The 20,015-nt window shown below is 31.4% G+C and overlaps 1 protein-coding gene across 1 annotated transcript; it reads right to left on the bottom strand.

Moving 5' to 3' along the window:
• Positions 1-12,698: 12,698 nt before the first annotated feature.
• Positions 12,699-16,882, bottom strand: LOC124919404 (THO complex subunit 4D). Its single transcript, XM_047459638.1, has 7 exons — positions 16,597-16,882; positions 15,670-15,909; positions 14,709-14,855; positions 14,545-14,613; positions 13,735-13,916; positions 13,275-13,325; positions 12,699-13,155 (listed from the first exon to the last, which is right to left on the bottom strand). The coding sequence occupies exons 2-7, from the start codon at positions 15,868-15,870 to the stop codon at positions 12,909-12,911; spliced, it is 897 nt and encodes a 298-aa protein (XP_047315594.1). The 5' UTR covers positions 15,871-15,909; positions 16,597-16,882; the 3' UTR covers positions 12,699-12,908.
• Between the last annotated feature and the right edge of the window lie 3,133 nt (positions 16,883-20,015).

Raw genomic sequence — 20,015 nt, 5'->3', positions numbered from 1 at the left:
CTTTTTTCAAAATGAAAGAATGGTTAGGTGTTTTCGTCTTCAATATTTAGGATTTTAGCGTTTTAGCGTTTAAAGTTTAGGGTTCTGGTTATGTGGTGGCTGAATGATTTTAGAGCGTGGTTTAATGGTTTTATAGTAGAATATACATCTGACGAAGGCGAAGATGCATCTATCGCAGACGGAATTGCATCTGTCGTAGGCTCTAAACCCTAAACCCCTTTCCCCTCCATTTCCTTCCCTTTCCGTTTTCCCTCCCTCTTCTCTTTTCATATTTCTGAAACCCCATCTCTTCTTCTTCTCCTCTCCCCCGACGACGATCCAAGCCCCCGACGACGATCCAAGCCCCCGACGACGATCCTAGCCGAACGAACGAAGGTTGATGGTGAGTTTTCTCCGAGGCAACGAACTCCCGAGGAAACGTCGCAACATTGAAGGTGAGTTTTTCCCATTTTCTGTCGTTTACCTTATATGCATGCTGAAATGGAAGAATAGTTTTGGGTTTTAGTGTTTAGAGTTTAGGTTTATGTTTAGAGTTTTATGGGATGACTGAATCGTTTGGGGTTTAAAATGCATATGTCGTAGGCGTTGCAGGCGAAAATGCATCTGTCGCAGGAGAATAATATTTATTCGTCTGCGACAGATGCATTGTCGCCTACGATAGATGCTTTGTCACATGCGATAAATGTCTTATTTGCTTCTTTAAAGAAGTGGTATTTGCTTTTATTAGTCTGACATAATGTTTTTTTGCATATGGCACCAACCAAAAGTAAAAGAAAAACCAAATCCGTTATTGAGAACTTTATTGGCCGTGTTTTATGGAAATCCACTTGTACCTGCTAGTTAAAAATGAAGGACAAGTTTAATCACTTTGGTCTTATGGATAGGGCTTTGCAAACTCAATTACAACATCTATTGAAAGTTCCGACTGTAATTTTCTCAGGAACAATAATCCATCAGATGTTGATGAGGAAAAGCAACTCCAATTCGAAGGGAATAAGTTTCCTAGTTAATGATCAGGAGTTGTACTGGGGCATGAAGGAATATGCCTTGGTGACAAGCCTAAATTTTGGAAGATTTTCTGTGATCGAAAACTGGCACGTTGAAGAATGTTCACCCCTAGTCCATAAATATTTTGGGGGCAAAATAATTGTTAGAGTGAATGAGGTTTAAACAATTTTCCCCCGATGCTCTAATAAGGAGGATGCATGGAAGCTTGGGCTCATAAACCTTATTTACCAGTTTCTTTTTGGATCTGATAATAGGAGGAGGGTGAATTTGAAAATCTTCAGCATGGTGGAGGACATGGAGATGTTCCTTCAATTTCCATGGGGAAAAGTGTCCTTCAGTTCAACCCTGAAGGGTATTGACAAAGACATGAAACATCTCTAGGAGCTATATCTGGACAAGAAGGAAACCTGCAAGGGGAACTGTGATGTCGCTTATACTATTAGTGGGTTCGCAATAGCCTTCCAAGTTTGGATATATTTGGTTATGAAGACATTTGTCCCCAAATTTGCGTATATGACCGAGGAACAACCTATATGCCCAAGGATATTACTCTTTACAGCCTCTAGAAGCAACACCAACATTGTCCAAGAGGTATCCACTGCCCTCCTGAAGTGCAATGTGTTTAACAAGATTGATGAGTCTGAGGAGGAGAAGAGGAACTACTGTGGGGAAGACTTTGAGAAATGAGAGGCTACATTTATGATAAATTATTTGAATTGATGGTAGGAAGAGAAAGAATGAAGATGGAAGTACTCCCAAACCGGCGTCCAAGAGGAGAAGACCACTTAAAGTCACACTAGCCAAGAGGACCGATAAGTCATTTAGTGATGAATCTAGCCAAGACAGCTCTTGGTCTACTACTCATGAATCTAGCCATGTCCCTTCAGCGACGACTTCTCAAAATAACGAAGACAATTCTCCAACTAGCCAAGACAATCGAGTGACTCAAGATCATCATGATGTCGAGTTTGATGAGCTGAGAAAGGATATAAAGAGCTGACAAGGGATGTGAATGAGCTTAAAACTGAAATGAATGTCATTAAATAGGATCAACGTGTTATGTTCAATCACATAATCAAATTATTGGGTGAAATAAAACAACAGAAGAATGCTGATTCAAATTTAGTGGAGAAGGAGTTGGAGTTCAACAAAGATGTTGCTACTGATGGGTTAAATGATGATGAGTTGGAAATGAACAAAGATATTGTTGCTGTTGATGATGAGTTGGAAAAGAAAAAAGATGTTATTGTTGTTGTTGTTGATGATGGGTTGGAGAAGAAAAAAGATGTTGTTGTTGTTGATGTTAATGATGGATTGGAGATGAACAAAAATATTGTTGATGTTCATGATGGATTGAATGATGATGGGTTAAATGATGATGGGTTGAATGAGAAAGAAGATATTGTTGTTGTTGATGTTGTTGATGGGTTGGATAAGAAAGAAGATATTGCTTCTGTTGATGTTGTTGATGGGTTGGATAAGAAAGAAGATATTGATGTTGTTGTTGAGAATGAAAACAAAGATGTTGATGATGATGTTGTTGTTGAGAATGAAAACAAAGTAGCTAATGATGATGTTGTTGTTGAGAATGAAAACAAAGATGCTGATGATGATGTTGTTGTTGAGAATGAAAACAAAGATGCTGCTGATGATGATGTTGTTGTTGAGAATGAAAACAAAGTAGCCGTCTCCGTTCCTTACAAGGCTCACCTTGTGATGACCTACGCTTTGTTGTTGATCGTCCTTTCTTAATCTTCACAGGGGGTTTTAGGAAGACTCATTTCTTTATATGTTCGGAAATGTCCCAAACTTCAATATGATTAAAAACTGGATAACATGTCTCCGCATATGCCATGCACCACGATTTAGTTGAGTAAAACCTGAAAAATTATACATAAATTCAACATAAATTGAACATAACATAAATTGAACATGCAATTGGTTAAATTCTCTAATCTTGCGCAAAACTCATAGGGAACCGATTTTCGGAAACGGGCAGGCATGCGTACAAGGAAGACCGGATACATTAAATACCCTACAAGTACAAGTTCGGCTCTTGAAGTCAACTTGAAAATCAAATTCACCGTCATGCACTTGGAACTGGAATCGATTAAGTGGATAAACGCTGTAGAATCTAGCATTTTCGCCTTACTCACGTAAGAAATTTTCATAATATAGAGATAAATATTCGTTGTGGTTGGTTGATTTTTCTCTTCTATGATTAAACCAATCTTGTATTGCGAATCTTAAATAGTCAGCTAATGTTGTTATGAGATATTTTCTAGCTTCCCTGCTCTGACTATTAAAACTCTCCGCGTAATTGTTTGTCATTTGATTGTATCGCAAACCGGGGGAAAAAAGCACGACTCCATCTTTCCACTCTAATTTGTTCCAAATATTCAACAATCCGAGGGTCTTTAGTTCTGATCCTATCAAAATGCTGATGAAACGTGGACACGGTGTATGCGCGAGAAGCCAAATCAAACTCAACATGAAAGTTATCAGTTTTAAATTTGGTCATAATATTTATTTTGATGTGGTATGTGCTTGCACCGTGATGTGCTTCTGGAAAAATCGCGGACAAGGTGTTGGCAATACTTGGGTGTCTATCGGATACGAAGACGAGATCCGGGACTGATCCAATTGCCAACCTTAGTTGTTGCGTGAAATGTGTCTAAGAGTTATTATTCTCCGAATCAACGACACCAAAAGCAACGGGATATAGTTTCTCATTCGCATCCAATGCTATCGCAACCAGTAGTTGACATCCAACCTTGTGCTTAAGGAAGCTGACATCGACACACAATACAGGACGACAACAACCTATGAAATCCCTAATTGAGACCCCTAGGGACATGAACATATACCTGAAGTGGCATTGCTCATCCGTCTTGATGTCAATTATGGTACCTGGGTTCTTCTTCTACAACATGAACAGGTATGATGGCAATTTACCATAGGAATCCTCTACAGTTCCTCACACCGCCATTAAGGCCTTTTCCCTAGACCTCCAAGCCTTATTATATGCCAAAGTTAACCCATAGCTTGTATACATGTCTTCCATTATTTTCTTAGGCATGTGGTCAAGGTGATGGTCCATGTATTTACGTTTGATGCACTCCCCAATTACCCAAGATGGTGTTTGCCTCACATTGTCTTGTCTCGTCAAAATTTAGCATGTGTGTTCTTTTACAAATTTTCTGATCTCAAACATTTCCGAGAATTTTCCTTTCTTAGCACGCAATTTCCACTTGCAGTTCTCAGCCATACATTTTACAAACCAAAATTTTTTTGTTGACTTCACCACTTTGAGGATAAAATAATTAGACACCGCATGTCTATGCAACCTCAATTGTATTTCTTTTTTTTATTAAAAAACGTACCCACTTCCAATCCGTTTTCAATTAATTGAGCAGGTGTTTCGATCTCGAGTGGTTAATATGAGAAGTAGTGCTTGGTTCCCTTAGTATGGCTGAATGTTTTCCTAGCATGGGAAATGCTTGGTTCCCGGGGTACTTCTTCTACATGGTTTTGACTTGGGAAGACATCTTGCTGATCAAATACATCTTGCTGCTCAAAAACATATTGCTGCTCAAAAACATCTCGCAACTCAAAATATCTCGCTGCTCAAAAACATCTTTCTGCTCAGATACATCTTGTTACCTTCGGAAGACATCTTGATGCTCACATACATCTCACTAACTTGGGAAGATATCTTGCTGCTCAAATATGTCACTTTCTTGTCATTTTCTTTCTTGAGTTGAAGGTATTGACTTCTCTACTAAAGAGACACACAGTGGAGCGCGATGATTGGGCAGTGAAGACGAAAGTTCTTGAAAATATAACGCCACATCACTATCTCGAATGATTGTTGCAGGGGGAGAATTCATCATAAACATATTGTACTTCATTTTGAACACCAATTTATATATTAGTTTGTCCACACCAATATCATCATAGACAATGGCAGCTAATTCATCATATGTAGCATTTCGGGGTACATTCACACCACGACATGAACTTGAGACAAAAGAACTAACACCACCATCATTAGTTTTCTAGTCTCCATCAAAGAGGAGAAAAACACTCACATACATGTGATCTGCAATTGATAAAAATTCACAGAAGTTAGTGTTAATTGTGCAAAATGCATCTGTCGCAGGCGGAAATTGCATATGTCGCAGGCGAAGATGCATTTGTCACAGGCGGGAATTACATCTGTCGCAGGCGGAAAATGCATATGTCGCAGACGAATAATGCTAGCTTATCTGCCTGCGACAGATGCATTTTCCGTCTGCGACAAATGCATCTTCGCCTTCGTCAGATAAATATTCCACCGTAAAACCATTAAACCATGCTCTAAAACCATTCAGCCACCACCTAACCTAAACTCTAAACCCTAAACGCTAAAACCCTAAATATTGAAGACGGAAACACCTAACCATTCTTCCATTTCAGCATGAAACGACGGAAACACAGAAAAACTAACCTGAATTGTTGAAGACGGCGTTGCCTTAGCTCCCGGTTTTGGTTTTGTTGTTGCGATCTTGAGAGAGAAGAGGAAAATTGAAAGGGACGAGGAGGTTGGGAGAGTGAGGGAAAATGATAAAAGAAAGGGAGAGAACGGGTCCCAAATAAACTGAAAGTATCATTTTTTTTTTATTTAGGGGCAAAATGGATTTTTTCCATGGGCAAAAGGTTACATTTGCAAAATTTATATATCCTATGCTAAATTTGGAAATAACCCTATTATCAAGGTTATTTCGTCAAATTTCCCCTCCCACCAAGGTAACTCAGTAGTAAGCGTCGGTTCAAGAGATCAAAATATCACGGGTTGAATTTCATCTAAAAATTAGAGGAGAGAATGACGCGACATCACATCAATGGTTATAAAAATAAAAATAAAAAAAGTGTAATAAGAGATAAATTATTAAAAAAAATTATTTTTAACCAATAAGATTGTTTTACGTCAAATTAATTTTCTATCATTTTAAAATAAAGTTTTGAAAAATATTATTGTATTTTCTTTCATTATTTATGTGCTCTATGATACACTCTTATTTGTATGTTTTTAGTTTCTTTTATCCCGACTTAAAACAAATATTGAATAAAAAACATAAAAAAAATTAGGTACTAATGTTTATAATGTAAAATTTGGGACGGACTTTAGCCAACCGAACCCTTACAATCCGCCCTTGCCATACTCAATAGTTTTTGGCTGCTAAAATCATGACCTAAGCTATAAACCATAGTGATGTAACCCTAGTAATAATATAATTTAAAATTAAGCAATATTTGATTGTTAGGACAACATTAACACGAGTTAGTCTCCTTTAGGGATGATAATAAAAAATACCAGATACAATTTGATTAGATTACCTCAAAACATAGAGATTATGATACAATTAAATACTAAGTTTCACAAACATACTCATTTTGAAATACAATTTGAATTTGAGTTTGGATCAATATTCCATTTTAGATTTAGATGAGAAATCGTCAATAAATTCTACAGATATTTTACACTATTTTCAAATTTAATCTAGATATAGTTTTAGATAATATCAAGTTTGAAAACATAACTTAATGAAATTAATATTTAAAATTTTACTAACAAATCATTAAGCTAAAAGAATTAATTCTTTTTCTAATATATATTCTTCATCATCATGGACAAATATAGGAATTAACCCATTTTAAATAAACAAGATTTCACAATAATATTTATTGTTAGTAACAACTGTAATATGATAAGTGATTTTATTAAAAAAAATTAATATATTTATATACTTTTTAAGAAAAAGTTAAAAGATATAATATGATATAGCAATAAAAATTATAATAAATTAGTATAATATAATTGGTTACTAGCTTATAGAAAGATTTACTCAAATCTTGTAAGCATTTATTTTTTTAATTCTAGCCAAAACAAAATGGATTTAATTTTGGTGTATCAAGCTGCCCACTAAAAGCATATCTATTTTTAATTTCAAATTAACATATGAATGCCCGACAAGAAGTTGTTGTCACAACTTCTTTCTCTCTTTTTTTTTCTCTATCTTTAGTAAGAATAAAGGCTTAACTTATTTTGGTATAAATTTATTTATTACTCTTTTAACATTTAGTTTAATTCTATATTAAACAAGACCTAGTTTGATTTGAAGAGGTTCGAGTTTTCAAAATTATCATAGAAAACGGGTTAGAATTTATAAAAAAATATTGTTCTATGATTTTTGTTGTCGATATTAGTAGTTAGGATGCCTTATTGTTGTATAGGCCTTCATTTTAGAAATGACATAAGCTATCAACCATTGTGATGTAATACTAATAATATACTTGGTTAAGGTATGTTTCATAATTAGGACAAAATTAACATAACACTACATAAAAAAGATCAAGCAAAAGTTGAAGAACTTGGAGGAAAATCAAATCATAACACTACAAAAAAATGACGTCAAATTTTGCGATTTCCATTTATTTATTGTTCAAACTAAAAGCTCATATTGAAGAAAAGTACGTAGTATATAATAATTGTTTTATAATAATGTTAAACCAAACTTGATTACATATTAAACAATATTGTCTATGTGACAATTAATTTGGTAAAATCTATGTCCATTCCCTTTGAAAGCCTTGTTTGATTTAAAAAAATGCAAGGTTAGAGCGTTGGCAGGACGAAGATTGATATGGGCAAGGGAAATGGTCTCGATTTACAAAAACGTTGGAATGCTTTACTGCATACATCTTGGAATCAAACTAGGCCTTATTTTAGATATGACATAATCTATCAACCATTGTGATGTAAGCTTATGACATTGAGTTTTGCGGATAGAAATGGTTCAATTATTTGTTGTCATCAGAAAAAGTTTGGAATAGAGAAACGCAAAGAAAATATTGTTTCGATTAGAACACTGATTTCTTTCTTTTGCGGAACTAGTTATAACAATTTTATCAACCAATATGAGAAAAATATCTTTTGAGTTGCAAAGATCGAAGATAGGCCATAAAGCTAAGATTGGTAAATCAAATCTTAAATTTTGAGAAAGAATCACATATGATGTAGTGACTCGTAAATTATGATGTGCACGAGGGCTAGGTCTTTTTATGGTCGTGATGTATTTGCAAAAAAAATTCAATTACAAGTTGAGTCGTTCATAAGAATTTGAGAAGCCTTTTAAAGTTCATGACTAGTTTGATTATTTTTAGTTTGATAATTTTGTTATTTATCATTGTTAATGTGAATTTGCGCTAATAGTTGCATAAAATAAATCGGAATGCATAACGAAAATGATAAAACTAACTATAATTACACTAGAATAATTATAGTTAGTTTCACTTTGTCCCATGGCTGAAAAGCTCACTATTTCAACCAATTCAAAATTTTCACTTTATTTTATAAATAAAATAACAATACTTTTCTTTCTTTTATTTGGTGGGTTACTTTTCATCTTTGAAGTGGACTTGCCTAAGGTGAGAAAATGGGACCAAAAAGAGTTTACAAATCTATCACACATGGCTTGCTTCAAGCTTGCCATGTGCCAACCAAACCACATTCATGAAAAGAGGGAAAAACAAAGGGTGGGTTCTACTGTTTTTGAGGACACAACTAAGGCTCAAGATCTAATTATGACAATATTGTTTTGGTCTGTGATGATGAAAATTCAGAATACCCTTTTTCTATGATATAATAAGTTAATCAAATTTGGCTACTTTCTTTCATATGAATAAATTTCAATACAAAATCTTATCCCTTGGAAGCCACAATGACTTTCTACATGGTTCTTGTAATGTGACATGGTATTCCATTTAGGTCATTTGGTAGGAAAAGGCAGACATTTTCTTTTGGAGGATGTCCCATTTCCTATCATTTCATCCCATGTTTATTTATTATAACTTGTATTTATAGGATTACGACACATAACCCCTCTTCACCAAACACCAAAATTGCATTTTGTCAGTTGGGCAATCACACGCTAAGTTTAATTGGGACCGCAACCATTAAATTAAATATTGAACACCGTCGCTTTAAAATAAACTAAGTATCTATTAAACACGGGCCTAGAGTTGATTCTATTAATTGTTGTATTTCGTCTACAAATTCTTCGATTTCCATCCCTTCTTATAACACTATCATATCATTGTCAACTAATCTCCATGTCCTCTCAATTTTAGTAAAGTTGCATCGTTAATCTATTGCGTCTAGAACAAAGACCACAATACGTGATAAAATGGTTTCAAATATAAATTTGTATTACAATGAATAAAAATTGGATTTTCTAATCAATTAAGTCTTTGTTCAATCACTTTACTCAATCATAAAGTTTGGAGATGATTTCTTTAAGGAAGTTGGTTAGAAGAAGCACTCTCTCATTGGTTGATTTGTCACAAGTCTTTCTTGTATGATTCCCCCACTAATTTAACTTTCCCAAGCTCTCAAACATTCTTTTATCCATTCATGGGCATGAACCATTTGTCATAACAATCATATCATATTAATATGTTTAAAATTTTATATAAGATCAAAAATATTACTTAAAACAATAAATTGTTTTATTTCCTCTCTTCTTACTTCATTCTTAGGTCATCATTAATCAAATTTTCTTATTATAAAAAAAAAAGATAATTCATGTTTTTCTTTTCATAAAAACAACTTACTAAACAAATTAAAATAAAAATAATAAATAAAACATCAATTGAAGTGGTGATGATGATCAATCCTTCCAAATGACCTAAAAAATAGGGTGAATTGCTTTTGGTGAGGGTGAGTAAATTAAATAGCGCTGGTGACCCCTTTTTTTTCTGACGAAAATGTCTCTATTGCGTCACGCATCCTCAGGTTGCGTGACGCAATTTTTTATTTTTTTATTTTTCAAAAAAATTTAATTATGGAATTTTTTGGACGAAAATGCCTCAGTTGCGTCACACAACCCCGTTGCGTTACGCAATCGCGTCACGCAACCCCGTTGTGTTACACAATCGCGTCACGCAACCCCGTTGCGTTACGCAATCGCGTCACGCAACCGCGAGACGAAAAAAAAATTGAAAAAAAAAAATCGGTTGCGTCACGCAACTGGAGTTGCGTTACGAAAGGGTATAATTGTCATTAAAAAAAGAGGGTAACCAGCGCTATTTAAATTATTCACCCTCACCTCCCTCAATTCACCCTATTTTTATTTTTAGGATCACATACTCAAATTCCTCCAAATAAGGGATAGTTTTATTTATATAGTTTATTCTTAATAAATTGTCACAATAATTTAGTTTGAAAAAAATATATGAATAATTTAAATCACCTGTGAATAAGTTCTAATCAATCAAACAAGCCAAAATATTTAATGATATATCCTTAATTAGTCAGGTCATTTGATGTTTTTTTTAACAAAAGCTCACTTATCAAAAAATATATATATTTAATTATTCAATTAATTAATTAAAATACTAAAATAATATTATGTTATTTTTATAAAAATCATTTGTAAAAATAAAAACATATTATAATAACTAAACTAATTTAATTTTTTTCATAAAATTATAATCTTTAAAAAATATATCAGACAACTCTAGGAAAGTTTTGGACTGAAGTAATGATGATGCTGTAAACATTTAAATATAAATAAACTGAAAATGATTATTCAATTTTTATTTATTTTTTATTATTCTCATTGAAAATGATTGTTGCATAAAAGTTGCACTAGTGTTAAAGATGATGCAAGCATGAGTTATCATGACATCACTCATGACATCATGACAATCCAATTATTAGGAAGCTATATATATATATATTCTCAATTAAATAAGATATCACTGTTATGTAATCTCCTTATCTTCAAACATATGCTTTATATTAATATATTTTCTAATTAAATAATTACAGATATCTGAGGAGCCCATCATTTTCTTTTTCTTTTATTATTAGGGGATGAATTTTTTTTTTAAAATATATGTTAAACTTTGAAATCTCTTCACCTTCAATTTGGGCTTAATAATACTAAATGGGCCTAAAAAAACAATATGAAAAAACAATATATATATATATATATATATATATATTACTAAGGTTAAGAAATTGAGTATATAAGTAAAAAACAACATTTAAGTGAAATTATTTTTTACCAATTATGGAGCTAATAGTATTTACCATAAAGTAAGAAATGAAATGAGTTTACAAAAAGTTTGACCATAAGGTAAAAGCCAACAGGGCCCCTCTTAGGGTATACTTTTTTAATTAAGACCTTTTTTTTTTCAATCTCAAACTAAATTACGCCCATATAACTTTTTTACCATATAATTCATTCCTTATCTGAAAAAAAATATTAAAAAAAACATTCCTAGTTTATTATCTATCCACTTAAATATCAATAGGGTGTTCAACCGGCCGGTTAAACGGTTCCGGTTAATACCGGTTTTAGCTTTTATTTTACAAACCCGTTATACGGCCGTTAATGGTATCGGTTTTATCGGTTCTGGTTCTACCGGTTTTGGTCGGTTCTGGCCGGTTAACCGGGTTTAACCAAGAACCGATAATTCAATTTTTTTAATTAAGTAATAAATTTATAAAATATATTTTTTTTAAATTATTGTTTGCAGTTTTCTATTATACTCTTCCCCATCCTTGGCTCTATTATAATATATTATATTATTATTATAATATAATATAAATATTTTATATTTTATGGATATATTTAGGAATATGTTATAATATATAATTTTATTATAACAATATAATATATTTTATAACTATTCTGTTAGGTTTTTATATGTTTCTTGAGAAAATTCAAATTTATTATGTCGATTAGTCTTTGACCAACCAAGTATAAGCTAATATGATTGAATCTCCTTCTTAACCGATAGAACACATGAAGTGGAATCGGTAAATTATAATTTATAACTTTGATTTTAGGTGTTTCTGTGTTGGACATGTTGGAGAGAAAGTTAAAACATGAAGTGAAGATTGAACTTTGAAGGCATCAAGTTTTAATTTGCTTAACTATTTTGATTTTGTTAATTTATAATTCCACGTTATCTAATCGTTATAAAAACAATTTTACATATTTTAATGAAATTATTTCAATTTGTTTTTAATTTATTTTTGTAAAATTTTATATAAATTATAATGTGTTTTAAAAATTATTCTATAAAAATTATTTATAAAATAACTAATACAAATTATAAAATATAAAAATATATAATTAAATTATTACCGGTTTACCGGTTAAACCGTTAGAAAAATAGGAAAACCGAAAACCAAACCGTTTAACCGGTAAAAAACCAATTAACCGAAACCGTTAGAACCAATTAACTAATAAACCGTTAAAATGAAATCGGTTAACTATCGGTTCGGTTGGGTTACCGATTTTTTTTTTCAAAGAAATAAATATCAATTTCAATTATTGGGGATGTTTGAATTTAAATTAAGGTGCCTAAGTGAGGTGAAATTCTATCAATTGCATTATAATATGGACTAGGATTTAATAAAAAAAATTAGTTGAAAGAACTAAAAATAGAATTAACAATAAAAATTAATAATTATATTAATTGAATTTTACTAAATGTTATAAATATATATTTAACTAATAATAATTTATCTCAACTATTTAAAAAAAACAAAAAAACTATTTAAAAAAACCAAAAAAGAAGATTTATCTCAAATATTTTAATAATAACATTTTTTTAAAAATAGAATACACTAGTTATGTAATTACTAGAATTAGAAATTTCAAACCATACACACAGCTTTCCATTGACAATCAAAGTAGAAATTTCAGTAGAACATACCAACTACAAGTTAAAAAAAAAACATGCAACAAGACAGAAATCCCAAATCCCTTGCTTGTTTTCAAAAGGAAGAACAACCCTAATAATGATACCCATTAGAAATTTCACAGCCAAATTTTAACATTTCAAGTCTCCATTGCACCGGCGTGATAATTCTCGAGTTCCTTGTCGAGATCCTCTGCTGACTTCTCAATCGGCTTCTTCCTCCCGCGACCGCGACCGCGACCACCACCACCACGGACTCTTCCTCGGCCCCTACCCCAACCGCCGCCTCGGCCGCCAGTAGATCCACCTCGGCCGCCAGTAGAGCCGCCTCCTCGCCCATTGGCAAAACCACCTCGGCCATTAGTCAATCCTCCTCGACTCCTAGGACTGTGAAAAGAAAGCAAAAGCTGAGAATTGTTCTAGAAACCACTCTTCTTCTGTATAAATGTTCATTCCCATTGATTTGGAAATAAAAGAAAAACGAACAGTCATATGATAAGACTCACCCAGATGCCCGATTGACTTGTCCAGATCCTCTTCCACGTCCAGATCCTGGCCTGCAATTGTTCAAAACAGATTAGAGGGTAACCCAGATAAATTTAAAAGGGAACCAATGAGGACCTCCTCTATATATGTTTAGGCATGATAGTAGCCTAAAGAGAAACACAATAATATAATGGTCTGTTTTGTTAATTGTTACCATTTTTTTCAATGTTTTGCAATAAAAAAATGATCTAGATCATAATCTGTTCATGATTCACAGAATAATCTCTAAACCAAATGAATAAATCAATAAAATACTACACTAATCTAGATCATTATCCTAAGTAAAAATATAACTTTCAATTTACTAGTTTTCAAATGGGGCTCATAATATTTCCAGGATGAACCCATGCCGAGAAATACTTCAAAGAAGATATAGGTAATGATATAAACAACAAAGGGGAGTTAAGAAGTGTCACATACATAACAACAGTCCTCCTTCCATTAACACCTCCAACTACATTGACAAGAGTAGAAACAGGAATTTCAGAATTTGTTCCTATTATTTCAATCTTCATTGGCTTTCCATCCAGTTGTATATTGTTATAACGTTTAAGTGCTTGAATCGCATCACTCCTACGTGCAAATACAACTTCAGATGACCCCTGTTCAAAAAAAATATTATCACTAAACAGTTTCATTTAAAATCAAAGTTTCTAAGAAAATAAACTTTCAATGCTGTTGGACTTCACTTATCAGAAAGCAACTAATATTTAGAGAATTTGACACCTATAAGATTTGAAAATATAAGCAAATGATTGCAAATTTATAATTCTTTGTTACAAATAGAAAATTAGTTGCCTTCCTTATGCCTATCAAATTCAATAAACCCACTATCCTATAAATCAATCACATTATCATTCAAATCATCAGCCAAAACATTAAAAACAATATATTTCTTTTGAAAAAATATTTCAAATTGTATATTTATACTTCTAATGTCTCTTTAGAAAAAAAAAAATAATAACCCTATTTTCAATAGCATTCATCAAACAAGGTTATTTTGAAATAACCCAAGATCAAACAATGCCAAATAACTCTTCACCAAACATGGCCTAACAGATTCAATGATAAGTGATGTCTATATATTTTTATATATAAGCATAAAATTGATTCAGATGAAAATCATAAAAACACCAAACATGGCCTAACAGAATGGCCTAACAGATTCAAAGATAAGTGAATATATATATAAGCATAAAATTGATTAGGATGAAAATCATAAAGACTTACGCTAGAGCGGCCATTTTTGTCATAATGAACTGCATATCTTGTAAGTTCACCCATCTCAGAGAAGAGCTCCTGATTTTGAAGCAAATATCCACTCAGCAAGATTGCACAAGAATAAGATGGTCATGAGTGTCTAATGCAAACTAAGTTTAAATCTCAAGCTGTACCCTTATGTCTTCATTGGTCACTCCAAAATCCAAGTTGGAGATATATAACTTTGTTCCACTTTCAGAACTAGAGATCCCTACAGCCCTAAGGCTATCTTCAACCAAATCACGCTGCCATGGGAAAGTCCTTGCTCTGCTGCGAAAAGACTGATACAAGCATAATCTAATCAATATTTCAGATTTTGGGAAAAGGTAAGTCAGGACAAGTTCAAGAGGTGTACAACAAATTCACCGTTCTTCAAGGGTAAATCAGATCAGATATCATCAAGAAGAAATAATCCAATGAAAACTCAATCGATTAGCTTTGAATCAGAGAATATGAACCACAGGCAGAACGGCAATGGTGAGAGCTCCATATGTGAAGTTCATACAGTGAAATCCCATTGCAAAGAAATGTCACTAAGAGCAGGAGGATCCCATCATAAACTCCCAGGGTTTTATAAGCAGCAATCATGGACTAAAGTAATAACTATTTGAGTTCTTACAAATTAGAGAGAAGAGTTCGCTTTGAATCAGGTATATATTTTAGCAGGGTGTTGTACTGGTTGTTCAAACCTCATTTCTGTGACCTTGACTAATAAAAGCCCCTTTTCAAAAGAAATATTATAATGCTAAAAAGCATCAAACCCCCTCCGCAAAGAATTTTTATAATCCATGAGTGGCAGCACAAACAACACTGTTAGTTGGCATGGATTTTATGTCTGATCAAAACAATCTTCTCCTTTAACATGATAGTCACTTGTCCTCTCATATCGATCTAAACCATATTCAGAGACCCATGAATCAGTCCTACTCTTGCAGAGGATCAATAGAGAGCTTCAGCAATAAGGTAATATCACAAAGCCTTTTATGGACAAGATTCTAAATCAGAATAAGTTATCCACTTATTTTTTTTTTCAATTTTAACTGAAATTGACATTCTCTAGCAAATGAACAAGAACACCCATGATTTTGAGCTTGCCTTTGCAATGGAAAAAGATGAAGGACGAGCATTCAGCCCAGGCGGGGCTCTGCTGCGTGGAGCATCGGTCATTCTTCCACTGCCAAATGAACGATTCTGTCCTCCTCCTCTTGTGCCTCGACCACGCATCGACCTCCCTTGTCCTCTACCTCTCTCATTATTACGCCTGCTCCTTATCATGTCATCAAGTGGCATGTCCATAGAAACTAACAACTACAGAAACCCTAACAAGAACACAACCTACAGAAGAAGAAAAATAACAAGAACATTAACAAATCTTAACAAGACAGGTGTATAATGTTTCAAAATGAATGTAATTCTTGCAAATTCACAACAGGAGATAGTTCTAATCCCTTCACTAAGTTTCTCAACTGATTGTTCCATGTCCATTAACCAAGGATAGAATAAAATAACAAATTGAACAAAGAATTATCCAGAATTGGACATTAAGAAGAACTATTTATGTGATTATCGAGAATCATATCAAACAAATAGGTATTTTAGAAACATGAAAACATATAGAATATCCAAACATCAAATGTCAGATAATTTTAACATGTAAAACAAACTGTCAGGCAGGAACCGATCGCAGGAAGTATAAGGAAGAAGAATAATCACAGTCGAGATCAAAAGAGAAATATAATAAACAGAGACAATCAAATTTCAGTTGAGATCTAGCTAATAACAGAAACAAATTGGAGTCAACGTAAGTCCTGAAAATCTGAAAACGAGAAACCCAAAATATTTCACCATAACCAGATCTAAATCATGTTTTCCTTTGTAAGAGCCCAATGAAATCAACAATCACAAAACAAAACATATTAAGATTAGAGAACATCATAAGTTCATGAATCCTACCATGACGAGTGTAACAACAACAAAACAAAGCATGTCTAACATCATAAGATGAGTAGATAGAAGAAATACCTTAAAACAACTTCAGATCGGACTGTATTATGGTATTGAAAGACAAATTCGAAGCTCTGTATGGACGATCTTCCACGTGTATACAGGGATGGATAAGATGTAGAGAGAGAAAGTATTGAAGCTCAATATTGTGAAGATTTATCTATCAATCAATCGATTAGATAGATGCGGAAGGGGTTGATGATAAGAAAGATTTGAGAAGACCAGTGCGAAAAGCTTAATAAGAAAACAGATCTAACTTCTGCAAATCTAGGGTTTCTTTCAATTGGGGATCTTGGTTTAAGAAGAAGAAGAAGACGACGACGACTTTGTAGTACATCGATGAAGAGATGGGCCCATTGTCATCTTTTCAATCTCTATTTTCAATGGGCTTTTAATATTGGACTAAATAAATTTGGACCCATTAAACAATAAACATAATGGATTTTTAAGTAGGATTATTTTTTTAATTATATAAAGAAATTAAAATACTTTTATTTTTTAATATTTCAAAATTACTAAAATATAATAAAAATATGTTATATGTTTATCACTAAATTAATACAAATTAATAAATAACAAATATAATTTATTATAACTAAAAACACATCAATTATTACAAGAAAAGAATGGATAAATAACAAATTTAGGAGTATTATCAAACCTTTTGTCAAATTTATGTCTTTTGTATTGTTTAAAGAAATATTCTTACCTATATATTTAATACTCTCACTAACTCCCATTAATTAAATTTATAATATTTCAATTATTTAATATATTAATTTTAAACGTCATTAAACTTTATAATATTATAATTTTTTTATCAAATTCATCGTCCAGCAAAATGACGTTTCATTTAAAATAAAACGCGTCGTTGCGTTCCGTTGGAGATTCCGTAAAGGATCGGGCGATCAGGTCAACGGGGTTAGCGTCACATTAGTTGATCTTGTGTGGACCCGGGCGCGCGCATGCTTGGCTACAACCGGAATGCGTGGCTTCTTTCTGGGCGTTGGATGAAAATTCAGCGTTGATCGATGGCTAGAATATTTTAACATAATTTCTACAACACGGGATTATCAGATTTTAATTTTAATATAAGGGTTATTTGAAATTGAAATTCTAACCATTTCTTGCGTTTTTCTTCACCAAATTAATATATAAAAATATTTTTGAAAATATAATAAAAATTATGTTCATTTATTTTATTTTTTGATATTTTGGAGTATTTATTTAATTGTTTTAAGTCAAAAATTATATATAATTTATGTTTAAAATCATAATTAAATTATTTAACCACTTTTTTTAGTTTAATTTGAGTAAAATAAATACAATATTTTAACCTCAAGTTATATTTTTAATTTTTATTTAATTTTTCTAATTAAATTTTAATTATTACAATAATTGACCATAAGATTTTAATCTCCCCTTTGAATTATTTTGAATTAAAAAATTCAAAATATTATTTTAATATTATTATAAATTATTAATATTATTATAAATTGTGGGTAGGTTAAGTTTTCATGTTCGATGAACTTGTTTGAAATTATTCCTTGTAAATTTGTTTTTTTTTTTTTTGTTAAAATTACTCATTATATATTATTTTTATTTGAATTATTTTTTATACATTTATTTTTGTTTGAATTTAAATCATAAATATTTTAACTATTAAAAATGTTATAAAACTGTTACTTGGGGTTGAAAATAGGCACAAATTCTTCTTATATTTATTTTTTATTTTTATAAGTTATATTATAGGCAATATTTTTACATTTGTCTTGAGATGATTTCTTCAACTTAATTCTCAAATGATGGCGCATCTGTTTTTTCCATTTCAAACAAAAGATGTTGCAGACGAAGACGACGACGATTGTTACTCATTTTTTCTCATTCATATTTAGATATTGTGTTTTTGTGTTGTGGCCTCAAAATCATATCTAAACAATAAAAAATTATTGATGTTGAAGGAGAGACGATATCTGATTGTCTTATAATTAAAATATAAATAATATGATAGAAATTAAGAAATATAAAATATGATATTATAATAAAAAACCTGTAATATGTTTTAAACAAACGTTTAAACATGACTTACATCAAAAGGGCGATTATTAATTTAATAAAAATGAATTGAGAGTGAGAATGAATGTAATTTAATTTAAAAACGAAATTAATTTATTAGTCAAAATAAGCTTCTAATTATTCATATTTGGTGTTATGTGCGGTTAAAATGCATAACTATTAAAAAAAAAAAATGTATAAGGAACAATTTCAAATAAAAATAAATATATAATAAATTATTTAAACAAAATGATTTATTGAGAGATATTTTCAACTTAATTAAATGTATAGAAAATATTATATTTATTACCACTTTAAAATATTTTATCATTAATGAATACTTTTTCATACCTTCGCTATTTTATTTTTTATTTAATAAAATAATAAATCAAATGACCAATATAGTTTGAGAAATACATAATTTAAGTGTGTGATCAACACACTAAATAATAATATATTAATAAATAAATTAAAAAGACATAACCACAGCATAATTAAATTAGTAAAATGCCTTATCTAATATACTAACCGTTTAAAATTTAATTTTTATTAAGAATATTCTAATTTAAATTGTTCTAGTTAAAAACTGTTTATTTAAATTTAAAATGCTGAAAAAACAATCCAAGTAATGATCATTTGTCTCAACTAAAACTACACTTTAACTTTAGAATGACCTTTTGTTTATTCCTTATTTCCTTAGTTTATTTATATTTCTCAATAAATATGTGAGTTTTGCATTCAATACTTACTGTAATGATAGTTCTAGTTTTTCATTTTGGTTCCTCTATTACCAATTTTTTTGGACCAATTAAAATCCAGTATTAATATTATATTATTAAATTATATTTAGGTTAAAAATTAAAAGCTTTGAAATCTAAAAATATCACTACTCCATTTCGGGTTAAACCTGAAGTGCATATCAAAAGAAGACATCAACAATGACCTTGTAAATAAATTCTTCAAATAACAAATTTTGTTTATATTATATGCAATGATAACTAATAACTACTTTCATATGTTTCTACCAGTAATTTGCGTTAACCATTTCTATGTTGTATGTATAAATATGACGGTAGAGAAAATATAAATATTAGACAACAAACCACTTCCACATCGTATTAAGTTTCTAAGTATACTGATATAAAACAACATATAAGTTCAAATTTTGCTACCGATATGTGGAATAAATTCTGTTAAAATATTCTCCAAATTTGACTGTTTTGATCAAAATTTAATTGACGAAGGCAACGCGTAGATTCACTGTTAATTCTAGGTCATGGAAAAACGAAATATTGGTAAGTTGAAAAAAATAAAGATTCTTATAAAGTGAAGGTTGCAACATGAAAACAAATACAAATTATGTTATTAGATCAATACAAGTG

Source organism: Impatiens glandulifera, chromosome 1, assembly GCF_907164915.1.
Source record: "Impatiens glandulifera chromosome 1, dImpGla2.1, whole genome shotgun sequence".
Classification (NCBI taxonomy): domain Eukaryota; kingdom Viridiplantae; phylum Streptophyta; class Magnoliopsida; order Ericales; family Balsaminaceae; genus Impatiens; species Impatiens glandulifera.
The sequence above is the reverse complement of the archived record's forward strand: the minus strand, read 5'-3'. Positions and strand labels throughout refer to the sequence as shown.